The sequence below is a fragment of the Sylvia atricapilla genome, chromosome 3 (assembly GCF_009819655.1).
Source record: "Sylvia atricapilla isolate bSylAtr1 chromosome 3, bSylAtr1.pri, whole genome shotgun sequence".
NCBI lineage: Eukaryota > Metazoa > Chordata > Aves > Passeriformes > Sylviidae > Sylvia > Sylvia atricapilla.
This window is the reverse complement of record NC_089142.1, coordinates 64,499,517-64,519,121: the sequence shown is the minus strand read 5'-3', so window position 1 is coordinate 64,519,121 and position 19,605 is coordinate 64,499,517. Positions and strand designations below refer to the sequence as shown.

Genomic DNA, 19,605 nt, shown 5'->3' with positions numbered 1-19,605 from the left:
ACTGCACACAAGTACCAGGTGCACAGAATGAAAGTGCAGTTGGGAACTCGTCGAGAAATACTTCAAGTCAGCAGGTACAGCTCTGAAGAGTACAGAAGGGATCGGCAGGATCTTCTGAAAAAAGCATCTTGTGACAGGCCAGCTTTAAAAAACAAGGAGAAGTGACATAGGGCTCAAGGCTTAATGCTGCAGCCGTAACCCTGAAGCTGAGCCAAAGCTCAGGGACAGCTCTCTTTTTAAAGCACTAGCAAAACAAATGAAGCAAAGCTTTACTCTTATGTAGCTGCCCACTGTTACAGTAATGCTGATTGTTCCTAGGAGGGAAGAGAATGTGATTTAATTTCAAACCAAGAAACTAAATGGACACTGTATCAACAGTACAGCTACTGGATTCCAGGTTGGTTGGTGGCCTTTCTTTGGCCCAGTAAAATGTATGCCTGATTTTATCTGAACTGCAGGGATAACTTCAAACTTTGTGAATCCACTTCATCTCTGCATGGTGTCCTTAAAAAGTGCTTCATTGCTGAAGAGCAGTCAGTCAGAACGAATAACTGAATTCAACAGACAGTTAAACATTTTATACCAGCATAATGTCTACACATTTTTTCCCCGTGCCACCAATGATGGTCTCTACCTTTTAACAAGAGAAATGCAAAATGCACTGAAATTCCATTCACAGGCCATGCAACTACCTTAGCAGCACCAAGTGAAAACCTCAAAAAATGGTTTTTCCTAGCACAGTGAAAATTCACTGCTCGTGCTGAAAGACTAGTAATCGCTGAAGCACTAGACTTGGATTAAAAAGTGATCTTCACTCTTTGTTTCTTACAGATCTCTCAGAGAGAGACAGATTGCAACTTGCACTTTCAACTACATTATCTCTTAATCTGAATAATTTTAAAAAATGTTAGTGGCTGTCCTCATGTGTTTTGTAATACATTTCTGATAAACTATAATGAAATCAGGGATTGCAAAAAATAGATTTATATTATCTAACCTCCAGACAGGTTGGTAGCATCAAACGCCATTACCAAAGCAATCTCTACCGGACCTCCTCGGACATTCAGCTGAAGTACAAAATTTAAATCTGCCTTGTTTTGCAGGAATTGTACTTCTTTATGACACACAGACCCTAACAACCCACTTTCAACTTGATGTAAATGATACAAATTACCTGTTCTAAAGCCATGACAGCTCAAAAATATCTTGATCCTGTTTGGTTTTAGACTGATGTTTAATTTTACTCCATTAGGAGACTTTGACCCTGATGTCAAGTTTGCTTTGTTTCCTTTTTTGCTTATTCTAATTTAATATACACAAAGTCTGAGTTTTGCTGAGAAGTCCAAAGAATACTCGGTTTATCATTTCAAACTGCTATTAAAAGATGTGCTGTACATGTAAAAGCAAATCTTGCAAAAACAGTTTAGCTGGACTAAACATTTTAAAACATAAAGAAGGAATGATTCTTATTAACTGACTACTATTGGGAGGCAAGTATTATTCCTGTTTCCCTTTCTACACAGCTGCTGGCAAACTAGTACAACCTTAAATAGTTTCTTCAGCTACAGTGAGAATTATTTTTTTTTAAAATTAATCCTCCTACTTTTAAAGATATTATGCCATCTGAATGGGTAAGAATAACCAGACTTTTAACTCCACATAACATTAAGATTTAGTTTATCTACAGAATTTTGAGAAAGAGAAACAAAGTAATCTCTTGCCTTAGAATGTCCTTGTTCTCCTAATTCAAGTATGTTACTGTCATCCTTAACACTCTAGGGTTAAGTGTGTATTTACCACTAAAACTAAGCTTGAGGGTTATTTTTGTCAAAACAAACAAAAAACAAAAAAAAAAAAAACTAAAAAAAAAAAAAAAAAAAAAAAAATAAAAAAAACCCAAAAAAACCAAACAAACAAAAAAAAACAAACACACCTTAGCACCTGCACTTTGGCTACAAAAATTCTTGCAGCACAATTATTAGAAATGAGCATTGAAGAAAGCAGGGTTCATTTCTCACACTTCTGGTATAAATGAATTTCTCTCAGGTTTTAACATATCTTGCTTTATTTTTTCAAGGATTTTGTGGTATTTTGTTTTTTCTCTCCTCCCACCTGCTCCTGCCTTGCTGTCTCATTTTAACTTAAATGCTGTACATGCGATTGACTCACTCCTGTCAGATTACATACCCAGAGAGGCAAGCCCACAAAGAGAAATTAAAGAGACAATTCTAACAAACTGTAAAAAGAAACTGCTAAAAAAGAAGCTGAATTGATACTGCCACCAATTTAACTCAAGTGTTCTGATGATGACTAAGCTATCAAAGAATACACTTGAAATTCACTGTAGTCTGTATGCATATGTATTCTTAGGCTCCTAATGAAGAGTGATGATTTCACCGCTGAAAGAAAATTCTTGCTGCACCCTTGCAGGGCTGGAGTAAGAATCAGGTCTATCACTATGTAAATGTGATTCTCATGAACTAGCATACATCAGCATTTTGCACAACTGTTTGTACTTATACTGTGACTGGGTAACTACCTTTAAATAAAATTCTCATAAAAAGGCAACAGAGAAGTAGTGATCAGTTTATAAAAATGCTGCTCCAAGATTTCAGGTGTGCAGAGCTGTAAGTTTACTTCAGAATAAAACACAGACATAGGGGAGAATCGAAACTTTTAGAGTTGTACTTAACCATGTATTTGGACAAAGCAGAATTACACTGCATAACAAACAGTAAAATTTCTTAAAAGTTGTTACAAATATTTTACTTTCTACCTGTACGATCATTAACATAGTTTACTATATCATGATTTTTTTCTAAAGGCTTGAAACAAAAACAATCTCTCTAAACTACTTTCCAACAGTAAAATTTAAGTAAAATGCTTACATTCATTTGACAACAAAAAAACATATTAAAAATGTTGTGTGGGTGGTGCAAGAGCTGCTCTTTCAGCTACAACTTTCTTCCGGGTTATTCCTGTGGAAAGAAAGAAAACAGTCTTGTTGTAAACTGTTAATATTCAAATTCCAAAACCTTTAAAGTGATCCCTACATGCATCCAATTACTTGGCATAATGCAAGATGAACTGTCTAATCTGGAATTCACTAAATGATTTACCTTTTCCTCTTTGCGTCTGTCCTTTTCTTCATTATTCTCAATTGTTTCTTCCTCACCACAATCCCATCACCTTGATATTTGTCATGTGTCCACTTCGGACTGCTACCTGACTTCTTGAAGTTAAAACGCCCTCTGCCACGCTGGAAAGTACCACGGCCTCTTCCTCTTTTGGCCCAATAATCCACACCATCATCTCTGTCATCATGCTACAATAACACCAGCAAAAGAGTAAGGTTAGACACCTCTTAAATGTACCCCATTATGTTAGTACTCTATAGCAAATCTATAGAACAAAGTAACTGTTAAAAAAGTTCTCTTCAGATCATAATTATTCTTAAAAGGCATAATGCCTTAACTAAAACCACAACAGAATTGTCTGAAGAGTCCTTATTCATTGTGGGTCTACTCAAATGTTAGTAATAAATCACTTGTCTGTAACTTACACTCAGACAGAATTAAGAATTACTAGTTTTGCAGGGGAAAAAATGTTACTTTAAAAGAAGCTCTAGGAAAGTGCTAGGTTACTTTAGCACAGGGGGCGTTCACAAGAAGTAACTGAAGGTAGTCTTCAGAAAACCTGCCCCCACATGAACAACGTAGGGCAAATTAAGTTCAAACTCTTTAAATCTAACTTACCAAACTATAGTTGAGTTTCTCTCATTAATAAGCCTAAAGTTTGCTGTCTTGCTACCAAACACAGCCCTACATAGCTTGGTCTGCTCACACAATCATTTCATGCACTGCATGAAATCTATAAACCATTACTTAATAGAAAAAAGTTTATATTTAGAACGGTGAGGTACACTTGCTTCAACATACTTTTTTTAACTTGTGATTTGGAAAGAAGTCTGAACTGTTAAACATGTATCACACCCATATAACATGGTTTAATTACACAGAAGTAGTTGAAGGGTGGCTTATCTAATTTCAAATATTTTTAGAAATTCAAGTTTAATAGCTACAATTGATTGTTCTAATATCACGAATAGATTATCACATCTCTGTTAACAGATCAGGAAAATTTACATATGTCTAGGAAGACAGAACTCCTTAAAAACTTATCTGAATTGTGACTGCATTATTTCTTAGTTACCTGTTATCTGTGACAAGCTATATACTACAGGAGAAGATCTCATCTTCACTACTTATCATTTTTCAATGATGAAACAATATCCTTCAAAGTTTGCATTGTTACAGAAGTAACTGGCGTAGAGGCCACACATTCAGTGTACTGCACTACTAAAAGTGGTTACATCAAAGGTCCTCCTTTCATAATCCAGATAGGAAAAAGGCATCAAAACTGTGGTGATTTTCTTATGACTATCACACTACTCAGAGCAGAAAACTGCTCATAACAGAGTCTGCCTATGTACATGCACAAATACTGTCAGCTTTTCCTGATCATTCACTTCTGTAGAGTTCCAGACCAATCTACAAATCTCAAATGTCATAGAGAATGCAAATCCAAGAAAACACAGCATAAACCTTTTTGGTTTATAGTTGGGTTGTAATAAATTTTGTCTGAACCTGCCTTCTTTCCCACTCCCTGATGAAACTTTTGGAGATAAATTCCATGTCATGCCTCAGTTACTGCCAGCCTGCTGCAGAAAGATGAAAGATAAGCAGAACCAACCACTACAGCCACCCTGATACTCTCACAGTTACTCTAGTCCCTGTCCATACATGCATGCTACTTCTACACTCGTAGAAAGTTTGAAAAAACAAAAGCATGCATAACACATCGAGTTCTCCACACCCACCAAGAAGTATTTCTTGCTTTTTGGGGTATATTCAGGATCCCATTCCTCTTCCTTCGGTCTCTTCTGAAAAGTAGTATTTGAGTTGCTGGGACCAGTATTTGTTCCAGCAAAGACTCCTCTGGCTCTTCCTCTGCCCCTAATTCGAAACTGATTAACCAAGATGTCATTTAATCCATTTACATAACACCACAAAGTAAAGTTCAAGTTCTCTGTTACTGAAAATACTTTCTGTGCTTAATTACAGTATCTGCAAGTGGAAAAACCATTTTCAAATTCACATACTACCTTAAGTAATATATTCAAGCATTCATTTTGAAATAATGATTCCATTAAACTTAATTGCAACACATTTGAGTTCTTGGCATAAGTTCACCCACAACCACTGAAAAGAAATTTGACTGCTAGTAAACCAGTGTGTTGGAACAAAAGGTCACAAGAAGCTCTGAAGCTCTTCATAGACAAGAAGCCAGGGAGAAAACTAGACTGAAACAGGGACAAAACTGCTGGGGGAAAAGAAAGGTATTTATGGAGTCAGCTGAATCATTTATGAAAAGGTGTCTCTGGAACACATACTAACAGTGCAGTTTTCAAAGGAGCATACCCACTGTGTGTACTCAAGCATTTCACACTGAGATTCAAGAATGTATCTTAGGCCAAATTACAGTTCATATGCATAAATTCTTTGCACAGAAAAAAGTCAATTGTATGTACTGTGCAGAGTAGCAATGTTTAAAGTGATAAAGAGTGTTTTAAATATCCTTTATAATGAAATACTGGGGTTTTAAAACACAAGGCTAGGAAGTCTCACACCAAAACCAGCCTTAACTCAGAATACACTAAGTAGTAATGTATACAGTTATCTCAGCATGTAATACTTAGCCTGTTGAAAACATTAAAATGAGTTTATATCCTTCATCCCAGGGGAGAAGAAAGGTTAGTCTGGGAAGACAAGACTGCTAAAAACTGCAGTTACTACAGAACACAATTTCCACAAGTAACCTACTTAAAAACACAGAACTGCATCTTCAGAGTAATTGTACAAAAACATGACAGGAAGCTAATTTATTTGTTAAAAATAAGCATGTTCCATAAACATTTATCAAAAATGTATATAATTAACAAATTCAAAAGGTAACCATTATGCATACTTAGTTCCACAAAGCTCCAAAACTTCTAATGTAGCATTTATGCTGGACAGATTTAAAATTACTCTGAAATCAAACAGACTGTAAAACAATCTGTAGAGGGCTAATAAGACCTATCTAAAACTCTGGAGGGGAAAAAAAACAAACTAAAATCCCAAACAAAAAATTGTTTGGAGAGTCATTTGGAAAGTGACAGACTAACTGTACAAGGGAGGAAATAAGACATGCTTTCTTTTACTTCCAACAGCTTTACAAAATTAGGGCACAAAAAACTGCAACCTAGGGGGAGCAGCAGGGGGCAGACAGAATGATGACAGGATTAAAAAATAGAAAAAAAAAAAAAAAGCTATCAGATTTTCCTGGTATTCAGTCCTGGGATCGGATTCCCATTAAGAAAAACATCTACAGTTTCCCTCACCATTTTATTAATGCTTTTCCCCTCCAAAACATCTTTCAGGTAAAGAATTATAGGACATAAAATCTACTGTGGTTTTATCTTCATGGGCTTGCTTATTAGAAAGACCACCACAACAGTGTATTTTCTATATAGAAGTCACTTTAAACAGAGCCACTACACAGAATTCTTTCATATATGGATACTAATGACATTGCCACTGAAAAATTCTATTTATCCTTATTTCTGTGTCATATTTCAAAACGATTAATGATGCTTATGTATGAGAAGCCTAGAATCCAACGGAATCATGTACCAGCCAAAGTTAGTGAAAAACATTGCTGCTTTAATACCAGCTTGCTAGATAGGGGAGATGTTACATTCTCCAAGGCTTCCTGTTAGGAAAAGGATTCAAAACCAAAGCATTTTATCTACTCCAAAAGCAAGGGAGTATTCATTGGAATGCAGCCACTATTAGCCTGTATTTACAAACACATTCCTACACTACCTGTCTGTGTTTTTTGTTACCATCCAAGACGTATCCCTGAAGAGGAGTCAGTAGTTTACCTATTTAGATTCATCTGCTCAGACACTTTGTTCCAAGAGCCTGTGTGTGACCATGTATGCTGTTAGGGAACATTAACCTGTTATCACTGCACAGACCAAACTGGCAGTCACCAGCAATTAAATTAGTAGAAATCTATTAACTTTCCAGTTCCCATCTACCTCAATTGCATGTAAAGTAGCACCTCTTTCACAATACATACAAATCTGGTTTTATAAAGCAAGAAGGCTTCAATGAATTACAAGTTTTCTCCCACTCTATCTCCTAGAGAGGAGATGGAGTGTTAAGCTCCACTTCTAGGGTTTTTGTGCCACTGTTTTTTATAGGCAGAAATTGTGCTGATAGTCATATTTGATGCCTACACCATCCAGGGATTTATATACTTATGCTACATAGTTCCATAGCATAACTATATAAAAATAAGAAGAAAGGAGGAAATGATGCACTTTTAGTGTTAGAAATTTAGAACTTTGAATTATCCTCTAGGCAGCTAGTTTTCACATGGAAGATTCAAGCCTAAAGTGTTGGCATGTGCCACGTGCATTTCAGACACCTTTATGTGCAGTTCAAAACATTTCTTGCATGACTAAATGTTTATATTAAACAATGCATTTTAGCATTATTGGTCTTAATTACAGGCTACATTAAGGAATTATTGTTGGAAGTATGAAATTGCTTCTACTTATTAAGTGAAACAGTTTTTCCCAACCTACATGGAACTTAAACTTTTCTTGTGTGCTCAACTGTGGTCCGGAGGTCTGTTCTGCTGTGTTGTTGGGGGGTGAGTGTGTGGCATCTATCTGTGAGTTGTTTTGTTGGGTTTTTTTCCATTTGGGTGTATGGTGTTTTAAAGTACTCGTGATCTGTTTCAAGGTCTACTTTACTGATTCCTAGTTTTTCCAAATGCTTCTACATTTCCCAATTATGTATCAATAATTACATTAACATGGAATCAGAAAGTTAAACATTTTTCTGAAGACTATAGTGGTCAATATGCCACTTTCCAAATCACAATGCTTAAATACATTATAGAGGTAGATCAATGACCTTTCATGCTCAGTGGCTAGTCTAAGCCAAAGAAACACAAAAATAACAATTATACCATCTCCTCAACACAACTGTTTCAAGGTTGACATATATTTTAATTATGTGCCATTTTTTATTTTAAAAGTTGCAGGCCTTACACTCAAAGGGGGCAAGACCAAACCCAACGTGAGAGGGAAAAACAGAAGCTGCAAGGAGCTAAAAGGTATCAGGACCCAAGATTTAAAATTTACACAACATTGAATTTTCAGATCCTGTTAGGAAATAGCATTATTACAGAAGAGCAAGGAATAATCAAGAAATTCTGTTCCCCAGATCCTTATGCTAGGATCTCTAATGTCATGCTAATGCATGTTTACATATCATTTAACTGCTACTGGGGAGTGCTGGGGAAAAAGAAAATGACTCAATATTTCAGGTTCAGTATATCACATGACCTCAAGTCTAGCCTAATGTGAATCACTACAACAATCCCTCATTTTCTTTGTTACACTATTATCATCGGTGAAGTGTTCATTATTTGGGGGAAGGAGAGAAAAACTTACAAAGGTGCCTCTTGGCCTGTTGACTCCTGCAAAACCAGAGTATTCTTTCTGTTCATGGTGGGTTTTGAACTCTTCATCTCTTTCTTTCTTGCAATCCTTTTCTTCTCGAGAACTGGATGAGGAAGAAGATGGGGAGGAAGATGGGGAGGACCGAGCACGGTCTTGGTCTCTTTTTTGTTTACTGAAAAATAAAAAAATACACTATGTGCTATTTTAAACGTACTGGATAGTCTGTAACATGCTATACTAAACCGGGTCTCTATATTTTATGAAAAACTAACCCCCTTCTGGTTATAAGGTCACATTACATATCTGAGATATTAAAGTGAAGTATATTTCCACTTTCCAGCCTCCTCTGACACATTTAAGGGCACTAAGTGCATATTATTGCTGGTGAGTTGGAAAGCAGCAGTCTGCAAACTGTAAAATACAACTTTTCTAGATTTTGCTGCCATGAAGAGATGCTGTTACTTTTAAGATCTGCCCTTCTTCTGAGGCAGAAAAACAGAAGTTAAAGGGAAAAAACCCTCAAGATAAAGTTTTACAGTAACTTGACACAGTTCAGTTTGCACACTGTTGAGAGGTATGGTATGGGCTTCCCTACATTGATGGTCGTAGGGAAATTAGCCAGTGGAAGAAAATGTGGATACCAAAGTCAAAGTAAATGGGAAACAGGAAGTGTAAGTAAAAATTCACTTTACATACAGTACAAAGCAGGGAAAAAATTCCTACAGCAAAACTTTAGTAACCCCATAGTGGTATTAACTTGACCCACTTTACAAGATCTTAGCATTCTATTCAAAGAAAGGTCATACCTGAAGTAACTCTTACCACTTCTACACAGTATCCACTGAGATATGCTAACATTTTTTCTTAAAACAGCCCACTGGCTTTAGACAAAAATTAAAAAATTCCCCTTCTCACCCATGTTAAAACCTAAGTATCAGTAAAACTCTCATAATCTGGGTGTTATGAGTTGAAAAAGTGCGGAATCAAGCATAACGAACCAAAGTTCTTACACAAACTGTTTATAGAAATGTACTGCATTGAAGTCCAACCTCCTGATGTAGCCTGGATAATAGGACAGATTAATTTGTCATTTTTTTTTTCAGTGTTAGCTTGCTATTCCAAAGTTTTTGTCCTCATCCACCATAAGCCGTGTAAAAGACAGATAATACATATTTGCTGTAAAACAAATAATTTTAATTGTTTAAAATTAAATGTTCCATTATACATTGAAAATTGAAAGCAAAAGCTTACAATTACAAAAGGCTAATTAGAAGCTAAAATCCTCTATAGGGACTTCAAATATTTACCTGTCATCTTTGTAAGATTTGTAATCCTTGTAATCTTTTGGAGTTTTCTCCTGTTTCTTGACCCACTGGATCCCTGGAACCCTTTGAGTCTCCTCGCTCTTTACTTCGTTCTTTTCTACGTCGGTCAATGTCATGCCGAAGATCAGCAGAATCACACCTTAATTTTTTATCTCCCTGAAAACAAATATATATTTTGCAACAAAATATTGAAATAAAACATCAAGACAATATCAGTGAAAAGGCAAGCTGTGCATCAATTAAAATAAAAAAAGATAATTTACCTATTTTTAAACAAACTACAGCACACAAATTGACTTTGCCCTTGACACGCAATGGCTGCATCTAAAAAAAGAACAGCTAAGAATTTCAGTTTCAAACAAGCATTCCCATCAAGCCAATTGGTGTCTAGTTTTTGATGGTACAGACAGACATGGTTTGAGGAGATAATTAAGTATTCGTTTCTTCTGGTGAACTGTTTTTAAGCAGAGCACAAGCAAGCACCTTTGCAGTTCAACCACACAACTCACTGACCATCTTGGTACTTCTCTCTGCCCCAAACCTATCTTTGTCCTTGGGCAGGTTAGTGGTCAAGAAACATGCAAGAAGAAAGGAAGCATGGCAGAATACTTGACCTTACATATTGTGTTATTAATATAGCAAAATCACGCTACATAAACCAGCTTGGCAACATGTTTTACTGAAAGAAAAAAAATTCTAAACGCCAAGTACTCTAGCTACAATAAATACAAATTATTTTGTATTTTCATACAGAAAACCAGAGATGAATCTGAGATTTAAAATGAGATTAAGTTTAGTAAGTTTAGAAGCACAGCTAGGACTTTATTTAGAACCTACTTTTTGACTTTCTTCCTTAAAGACTCTCTCTTCACCTGTTAAACGGGTATGCTTCCTCAGGGTACTTGGAGAGATGTCAATCCTCCTAAATGTAAAATAAAAGCAGTGTCTTGCCACATACGTACATGACTGTTAACAACCTCAGACATCTCATTTCAACAGAAAACTGACAAACAAGGCGTTTTTGCAGCAGTATAAACTTTATGCATTATTAAACCTCACCATCAGAGTACAGAAGCAACTAAAAATGAAAAACCAAAGATCTGTTCTGTGTGAAGTATGCTAAAGACACAAATACAGAAAACAGGCAAACTGATATTTCACATTTTAAGTATGGCTTGGAAGACAGAAAAAATGTTTAATGATTTATTTCAAAAGGACCAGTATATGTAGCCAGTTGAAAGCCCACCCCCTCCAAGAAACCATCAGCACTATGACAGTTTGCTGTAAAGTGAAAAATTCTTAGTAAGAAAAATTGTGAAGTTAGATACTGTATCCTCACATGCAACACAAATATAATACACTGCATCATAAACTAGAGCACATGATCAGACACTACATCTGCATGCCTACCTTCTTACCTTTTAGATTCTCAGATTTTTCAAAAACTGCTGTAAATTAACACACACAAAAACTAAAGTAGTATGAGATGGAACATTTCACACTGAAGAAGAAAGATGCATGTACAGGGCTTCTTTTCATCTTCAAGACATATGCCCCTCAATATTTGAGCACTGCATGTGAGAAAAGTAAATATATCCCAAATGAGATACAGAGGTAGAGAAGACATCTGTCACAAAAACCACAGATGAAGCCAGACCTGACTCAGGTGAGTTCTCTTTTACAGAATTTGTTTGTTTTTTGTATTTTGTAATCATACAAATTACCTCATCCAGATTAAAAAAAGTATTTTGAGTTCTCAAAAGAAATACTGGAAGACATTATTAGAAACACAAAGCATCTGCATACATATATAATACATATACCTATGTATTTCTGGGCTCTTTTGTCGGGTGCAGTGCTCTTCAGTTGCTTTTTGATACGCAGTGAACCTCTCATTTAGGGTCATTCCAGCCCGACTTGAAGTAATTGCTCTGTGTTACAATAGGAAAAAAACACTGTTTCGTTAGTTTAATTCAACTGACACTTATCTTACTCCTGACAGAAAGGCAAGTAGCAGGCAAACCCCACAGTATTTTCAATAAATTTATCAGGACAAGCAAATGTGGTGTTTTCCCTATTTTTACACACTCTAACCCAACAAGTAACAGCACACAGCATCACTGATAATTCTACTATGCCCATGGACTGTATCACATCTAATTCAAGCATCATTATTGACTGGACTTGCTCATTTTCAGTGACATTTCCTCTAATGATAAGAGAGCAATTTCTTAAACTATTACTTTATACTTTGCACCACAAGAGAAAGTGAAATTACTATGAGTCATGAATACTCTGCAGCAAGTACACGCTACTATCCATCTCATCTTTAACTTAAGATGAAGAATTAGTGAAAGCATTTAAGTAATGTACGCTTCAATAGCTACATGAATGATCTAAAAAGTCTTTCCTTAAAGAATACAATTTCTTGATTGGGTGATGATAAACGATACAATTAACACACCTCATGCATAAATAAATTCATTTAAACATCTGGCATCTTGGCAAACTTGACAACTTCTCTGACAAGTTTTCTCCTTCTTCAGAGACAGTTAAATTACCACAGTAAAACTCAGTTTTCAAACCAGCTCAACAAATGTGTTTAAATGTAATATAGAAATAATAAAGTCATGAGCTATGAAATGTTACATATGAAGCAAGCTATCTGCTTAACAGGTCAACATACATCTGTATCAACTTACGCCCGGCATCCAGCATTGTCTCATAACAACCATTAAACTTGAAACGGCCACTACAAGGGTAGTGCCTCAATCATAATTCCATCAAACACAGGAATTTGAGCTAGTAATTCTGTTTTATGCCATTTTTGCCAGGAAGACAGAAGGTTCAACTTTGCCTGTTTGGCATCCTGTATCTTTCAACAGCTATTTTACTTTTGTAACATGGATTTTGCCATTTCAAAACACATTCCAGGACCTAGTTACAATGAAAAAGAAAACATCACTGGGCATTTTCAGCTCTACATTGATAAAGAGCTGTTCAGACTGGTCGCATCATACCAATAATGAACATAACTTCAGATTGTCCAAAAAAGTTACAAAAATTTCTGATCACAGACCACAGTAAATCTGAAACTTCAAGAGATGTTCTGCTTTTAAAAACATCATAACAGTACATATTCTAGTACTTGACCTGACAGGCTGTTAAATTATCACATATTCAAAATACAAAGATTACAGAAAAAGTCTATTCTGTGATTAAGCTGTGAGAGTTCCACAAGTACTATTTTCACCTACAGTTACATATGCACCATATAAGCAAAAATTTACAGACGCTCTCACTGGATTGAGTCTTACATTTCTTTACATATCAACAGATATGTTCACAACAAATCATTATACACTAAACAGTTATCCCAAATTTTTTTTAACTAATACATTATCATAGTGCATTACTGTTGACTATTACTTGGTAAGTAATTCAATATGAAGGAAATAATTCGGCTTTAGTGATCTGAATTATGCCAAGAAAATTAGATTTTTAACTGAACTTCAGCACATATTTCTAGCACACAAATCTCTGCAATTTTAGAAGCTAACAGATCTTTTAAAAAACAATGCTTACAGACAGGTTCATTGAACTGGTACCTAATTAAGCATTTCCACTTTTCCCTTTACTGTGATGATACAAAATTACTTTCACCAGCTTTGTATTATCTCAGTTATATATAACACAACAGCAGGACAACAGTCCAAGAAATAAAGCAAAAGCATCGAAAAGAAGCATTTAAGAACACTCCAGACATCCCCAGGGATTTTAGGAATTATCTATCTTCCCATCAAAAAACTTCAGAGGATATATGACCTAAGTGAGATATATCTACTTTTATGGTCCAGGTTTGGATTTCAGTGATTTTGGGGGAGGACTTTTGTTTGTGCTTTGTTTGTTGAGGGTTCTTCTTGGTATTTTAGAAATAGCCACTACTGCTGTATCAGAAAATAATTAGTGTACAGCTCATCGAATGGAAGTTTATTTACCCACTGCCAGGTTTCTAGAAGTGAAATTCCTGAAAATATTGTCACTAGGAATAAAACATATTATCACCATGAACTTTACTGCCATTTAAAATACAATTTTTCTTAAATCTTACTGAGGGAAAAAAAAAAAAAAACAAAAAACCCAAAAAACATCTCTTCTAATACAAACCGGAAATGACCTCTAGGGTGCCCAAAGGGTGCCATTGTATTACTAGTCCAAAGACACCTTTCAAACCACACTGCAACATTTAATGTAAAATTTTATGTTTAGACTCATTAAAATAAAATCAGAAAAACTGACTAGTGTAGTAATATGTTTAAAACTACACGCAGAAATTCAAACTTTCTATGCAACCTAAGCTAAAAAATGTATCCAGAAACATAGAATACCTGCTATTACACTTTACACTGCTTGTGGGTTTTTGTCCTAGCTTGTGTGGTTATTATTTTTCTAATTATCTTCATGCATACCTCAACAGGAAGGAAGTCTGGATAAATCACAACAGTAAAAGAAGCCTGAAATCTTACCGTACTAAAGACAGCAAATAGCCTTAAATGAACCTGTCAGACACGTATCTGGTACAATCAACTAAACACATACCTTTGACATGGTGAACCAAGGACACAATGTTGCTGAATAATGACTCTGATGTGCTTTTGCTGGCCTGTGGCAACTTAATGTGGTCAAGATGGATCGGAACTCTTGCTCCTTCTTGACGGAATGGACAAGTGTGCTAGCAAGCAGCCTGTCTTTAGTCAAGGAAGCAGGTCTAAAATGCATCAACAACAAAAGAGACACACAAAAAGAAACCACTAGTTTAAATAAATACAAACAACACTGCAGGCAGGTGGAGAACCACACTGTAAAGTGGAATAATTTACCTATTGGAATCATCAAGAGGTACTGGTGCCATTTTGAGTTTAACTTCAGGACGATGGGAGTCACTGGCTATCATTTTGATCCTAAGTGGGCTCTCCTCTCTGAAGGTGGATTTTTCTCTCGCATCCAGATTCTTGTGTAGAGGAGGGACTGTAATCAAAGAGTTCTTTGAGCTTTTCAGACTTTACCTGCTCAGGTGACTGAGTTTCTTTCTTCATCATTAGTCTCTCAGAATTCTTGTCTTCTTCCTTGTGCTTATCTTTTGTTGCACTAGGCCTTTCCACTACATAGCCAGTCTCTTTAAGCTTATAACTTTTCTCATCTCTAAATCCATCGCTCTCTCTATTGCCCTTGATCGATACTTTAGATTTGTATTTGGTTCCTTCCTCCTCAGCATTCCGGTGAGATGCAGTAGGAAAATTTTTACCCTGATCTGCAGGACAGATTTTCTGAACGTCTGTAATCCTCTGTCTCCTCTGTGTCCTCCCCTTCAGAGTCATTAAACTTTTCCTTCCCAGTCTCTTTATCAACGAAAAAATCTAAAGTTTCCTGTTCCTCCCATTCCCTTTCTCCCTCTGTCCTCCCTTTTTCTGATCCTCTCTCCTTCTGGGCCTCCTTCTCCCTGGTATTACCCCTATCAAGCAGGTAAACTCTGACTCTTCATCTGTGTACCTGTGGATAGCAAAGAAGAGGACTGGTAACTCTGGATTGCATTCACTCCAGTTCACTTGCATTCCTCTTTTGTGTCAATTCCACACCAAGAAGAAGATGAAAATACATTTCTCTGAACAATTAACTTTAGCATGCAATGCCTGGCACACTATTAACACTGTATTCACTGTCATTTATGCACTGATGGAGACATCTGAAGAATATAATGCCTCTCTGTAGAATGTCTAGATATTTACTTGCTTGTTTTCTTGCCAGTTTCAAATTCTCTTACACTAGTAATTTTTCCATCAAATTCACATGGTTTAAAAATTCAGACCACAATTCCTTTTCGCACTTTTTACTGAAAAGAGCTGAAGCAGTAGCATAAAAAAGTGAATTCTTTTCAGGATCCTGCACATCACTAATATAATTCCACAATCTGGCACAGGCTTAGTGCATTCACTATATTGTGTACAAGCAGGGAACCTTAGAAGGCAGCATTCCTAAACACAGAAACACACCAATTAATTATTTCAGCCACTGCCTTATCTGTACGCTATGTTCACACAGCTTCCAAACGTTCAGCAACTCCAACACATCTAATCCAAGAGAAGTTGTATTTTTGATCTCCTAAGCAGTAATTTTTTTTACATAATAAATCACTGACTAGACAAATTGATTTAAAAAGCCTACAATCAAGCCTATATAGCATAGTCACAACTTTTCTCCCTCACTCATTTCATAAGACATCCACTGAAACACAGTCATATTAGAGAAGCACAGTCTAATGCCAGTAAGACTTTTACGGCTTTCAAAAATTACTACTATTTCAAATTTTTTAAGAACAAATTGAAGAATTTTACATTCATTGGAACACTGAACTTCCTTCACATCATCAGCATTATATTCCTAGAATACCAACACCTGCCCTCTTTGATAAGTAATGCAACTCAAGACATCAAAGTCTTCATACTGCACCACATAATCAGCTATTGATGCTGTTTATGTCAACACAAAGAAATTAGTGCACAACAGCGACATTTTAGACTTCCAGAATATTTGCATTTCAACTACACAAAGCATTAAAATTTTGAAATACCTGAACAGCGTTCACTATCAAGCCAGCAACTCTGATGACACGATTTCAATTGAGATTTTTTTTTAATAGTAAAAAACTGAGTACAAGAAAATAAACCATAGAGGAAAAGCACAAACCAACTCTTCCTCAAGGATACATGTCCCTATCTCTACTAGCCAACGTTCCAGGCCTTGAAGATCCTAGCAGGAAAAGGCATATGTATCTTTCAAGTTCAATTCCACACTAGTATTACTAGTGTTCCATAATGGATTTTCCAAAGTAAAGGTGATGATCTGATGAAACTCTAACAATATTTTTAAGAGGCAACAGTAGGCTTTTAACTTGGTTCTTACCTTTTCATAAACTTTCCACCTTTTGCAGTTTCCTGTTCACCACCCTCAGGATAAAACGACCGCACTCGAGCCTCCTCACGGGGGGCACCTCTGTGATGGGATTGTCTTTGCAGGGCTTCTCCTCGAAGGGATATGATGCAATGGGCTATTCTGAGAAGGACTATAGCGGCTAGAACCATTTCCAAGAGAACCAGAGCCAGATCTCTCAGGACTATGCTGAATGGAATGGGAATGCTGAGGTGTGTCCTTTGCTGAGGTGGGCTGTGCTAAGCAGAGGGGCATCAGAGCAAGATGAACTCTGACTAGGTGGGGTGGCAATAGAAGGACTATGAGGTGACCTTGGACTGTTATCATAAGCTGAAAGGCCGGGCCAAATGTCGCCAGAAGCTGCTGATGATTTGTTAAAATCGTCAAGAGACTCTGAGGGTCATGTTCAAATGTATCTTTCTGTTCATCTTGTGATTTATTTTTCAAGGGACTGTCTTGCAAAGGAGCTCCTTCGGTTTTCTTTGCCTGCTTTTCCAGAGATGCACGTCTTTTGGAAGAGACGGGTGATTTGCTGTATGGGATGAAGAACGAGATGAAGAGGACCTCGGGGACCTGGAAGATCTGTAAGATCGACGAGACCTGCTCCGGGACCTCTGGGAAGACACAGACCTTCGTTTCGGACTTCTGGAACGTGAGCGGCCACGCCTGGGGCTTCTGGAGTGTCTTCGGTTCCAGACAGGCCTGTAACCTCCACGATGGTATCTACCACTCCTCCTTGGTAATACCCTCTACCTCTTCCTCTGTAACCATAGGGACGTCTCATTCCTCTATTGTTCTGTAATCTCTGCGATAATCTCTAGAATAAACACGATCTCTGCTCCGAGATCGGGAATATGTCCTTGACCGAGACCTAGAACTAAAATTAAAAGGCAAACATTAACATTTAACTACTGAAAAAATTTAAAACAAAGTGCCTTGACACAAATGCTGTATTTCTTAAAATGCAGTCAGAATGGTAAAGGATGTGTCTACAGCCTTAAAGTAACTTCTACAGTCTCTCTTTATTCATTATTTCTGTAATATTTAATTATAATAAACATGTCTATACTGCTAAGGACTTTGAAACTTGGTATCACATGTTTAAGACACTACCAGCCTCAGTGGCCTCCCCAACCATTTTATCAGAGTTTATCACCACTCTGGAACACGGCATTCAGTTTCTCAGCCATCACGATTCACAGCCTGGAACAGGGAGTGACATGATCCCCAGTTTAATATGCAGCCTGTGGACGGCAGCAGCTGAGGCAGTAAACCTTAGACTGACCCACTTCTTTTATGGGAGATGGTAATGTCCACTAGTAAGTAAGATGAGAAAACACCTGGAGGCAACTGAGGAAGACAGATACAACAAAGCTTATCTACTGCAGGCTTAAGTTACTTCAGATATGAAATGCTTAGTAAGAAATAACAAATTACAGGGAAAGAAAAGTGGATGAAGAAAACATCATGTAAAGGGAAGGGAAGAATCAACGGGCCAGAAATCATTTAGCATTCTGAAGCTATCCTGAGATACAGGAAAAGGGGAAAAAACTTAAATAGAAATTACACTCAAAGCATAGTTTACCTACTACCTAAAATGAAATGGGATCCCAGGCTCCCCTCTGCCACAGCATTGTGCAAGTGAAAAACATTTTCCAGACAAAAACTAATACACCAAATCACCTTTTCAGGCACTAAGACACCAACTTGCCTGTATCTCTTTTTTCTTGAATGTGATCTGGATCTTGACCTAGAGCTGGACTGAGATCTGGACTTCGATCTGATGAATGGGATCTAGAGTTAGATCGACCCATCTTTGCCAGTAGATCTACTCCTTCCCCAAAAAGAAAAGCAATGAGAGGAGGGAAATAAAAGGAAGCAACCATTTAGCATCCATGTAATGATATAAAGGAACAAATTTGCATCTACTAAAATGACACTATTAGAAATAGTATAGCATTTGCTAAACAAAAGGGCTTTGGAGACAATGTAGTACATTTATTAATAAAATTAAAAGTTTAACCACATTTTAAAGAATTTGACATTGCTGCAGTGCACACACTTTCTCTGAAAACATGAAGTGTAACAGTAAAAGTTTTTTTCCAGATTCAACTGCACACAGATCCTGTAGGAGAGAGGAAGCAGCAGAAAATGAAACATTTCTGCAATTAAGGCAAGAATAATACAACTCTGGACATCTTAATATATTGTAACAAATTCTAGCTATTGTGTAGTTTATAGTTCTCTTGCATTTCCATTCCTCCTCCTTTTCCAGGAGGAGCTTACAGTCCTCTACAATGCACCTATTGCACTCAGCAAGGAAAAAGCCCTGCAGTATTTGGTCCATGTCCATATAGCAGTTTACTAACCCGCAGGTATATTTCTCTTAACTCTTGTACTAAAGCTCATCACTCTGATCCTAATTTCCAGGCTCATCCTGCATCTTTTCAGGTTAACTTTGCTTTTTATGCTACATGTAAAATGCACAGCCAACTTAAAGCTTTAACAATTAGTCAAACAATATGGGTTGCAACAAGATTCAACACACTTCAATCAGCACAAATTAAGCTATGAAAAACTACAACTGATTATAATCAATATGAACTAAAAGAAAGTCATTCTAATAAACTATCATTTCTTCTTATGTACAATAGATATTTAGAATTAGTGCTACCATAAAAAAAATACACACCTTTTCCTTTTCGGATCAGT

At 36.6% G+C, this 19,605-nt stretch overlaps 1 protein-coding gene across 1 annotated transcript; it reads right to left on the bottom strand.

Annotated features, from left to right (window-relative positions):
- Positions 1–2,609: 2,609 nt before the first annotated feature.
- On the bottom strand, positions 2,610–18,727 carry BCLAF1 (BCL2 associated transcription factor 1). The gene is given in 23 exon segments (XM_066315614.1): positions 2,610–2,978; positions 3,120–3,325; positions 4,880–5,026; positions 8,573–8,753; positions 9,889–9,948; positions 9,950–10,062; positions 10,744–10,828; positions 11,730–11,835; positions 14,506–14,592; positions 14,595–14,674; positions 14,787–14,932; positions 14,934–15,237; positions 15,239–15,440; positions 15,443–15,456; positions 16,867–16,955; positions 16,957–17,121; positions 17,123–17,289; positions 17,292–17,435; positions 17,438–17,623; positions 17,626–17,691; positions 17,694–17,770; positions 18,605–18,677; positions 18,680–18,727. Coding segments are annotated over 23 exon segments (2,754 nt in total). The 5' UTR covers positions 18,708–18,727; the 3' UTR covers positions 2,610–2,950.
- Positions 18,728–19,605: the final 878 nt, after the last annotated feature.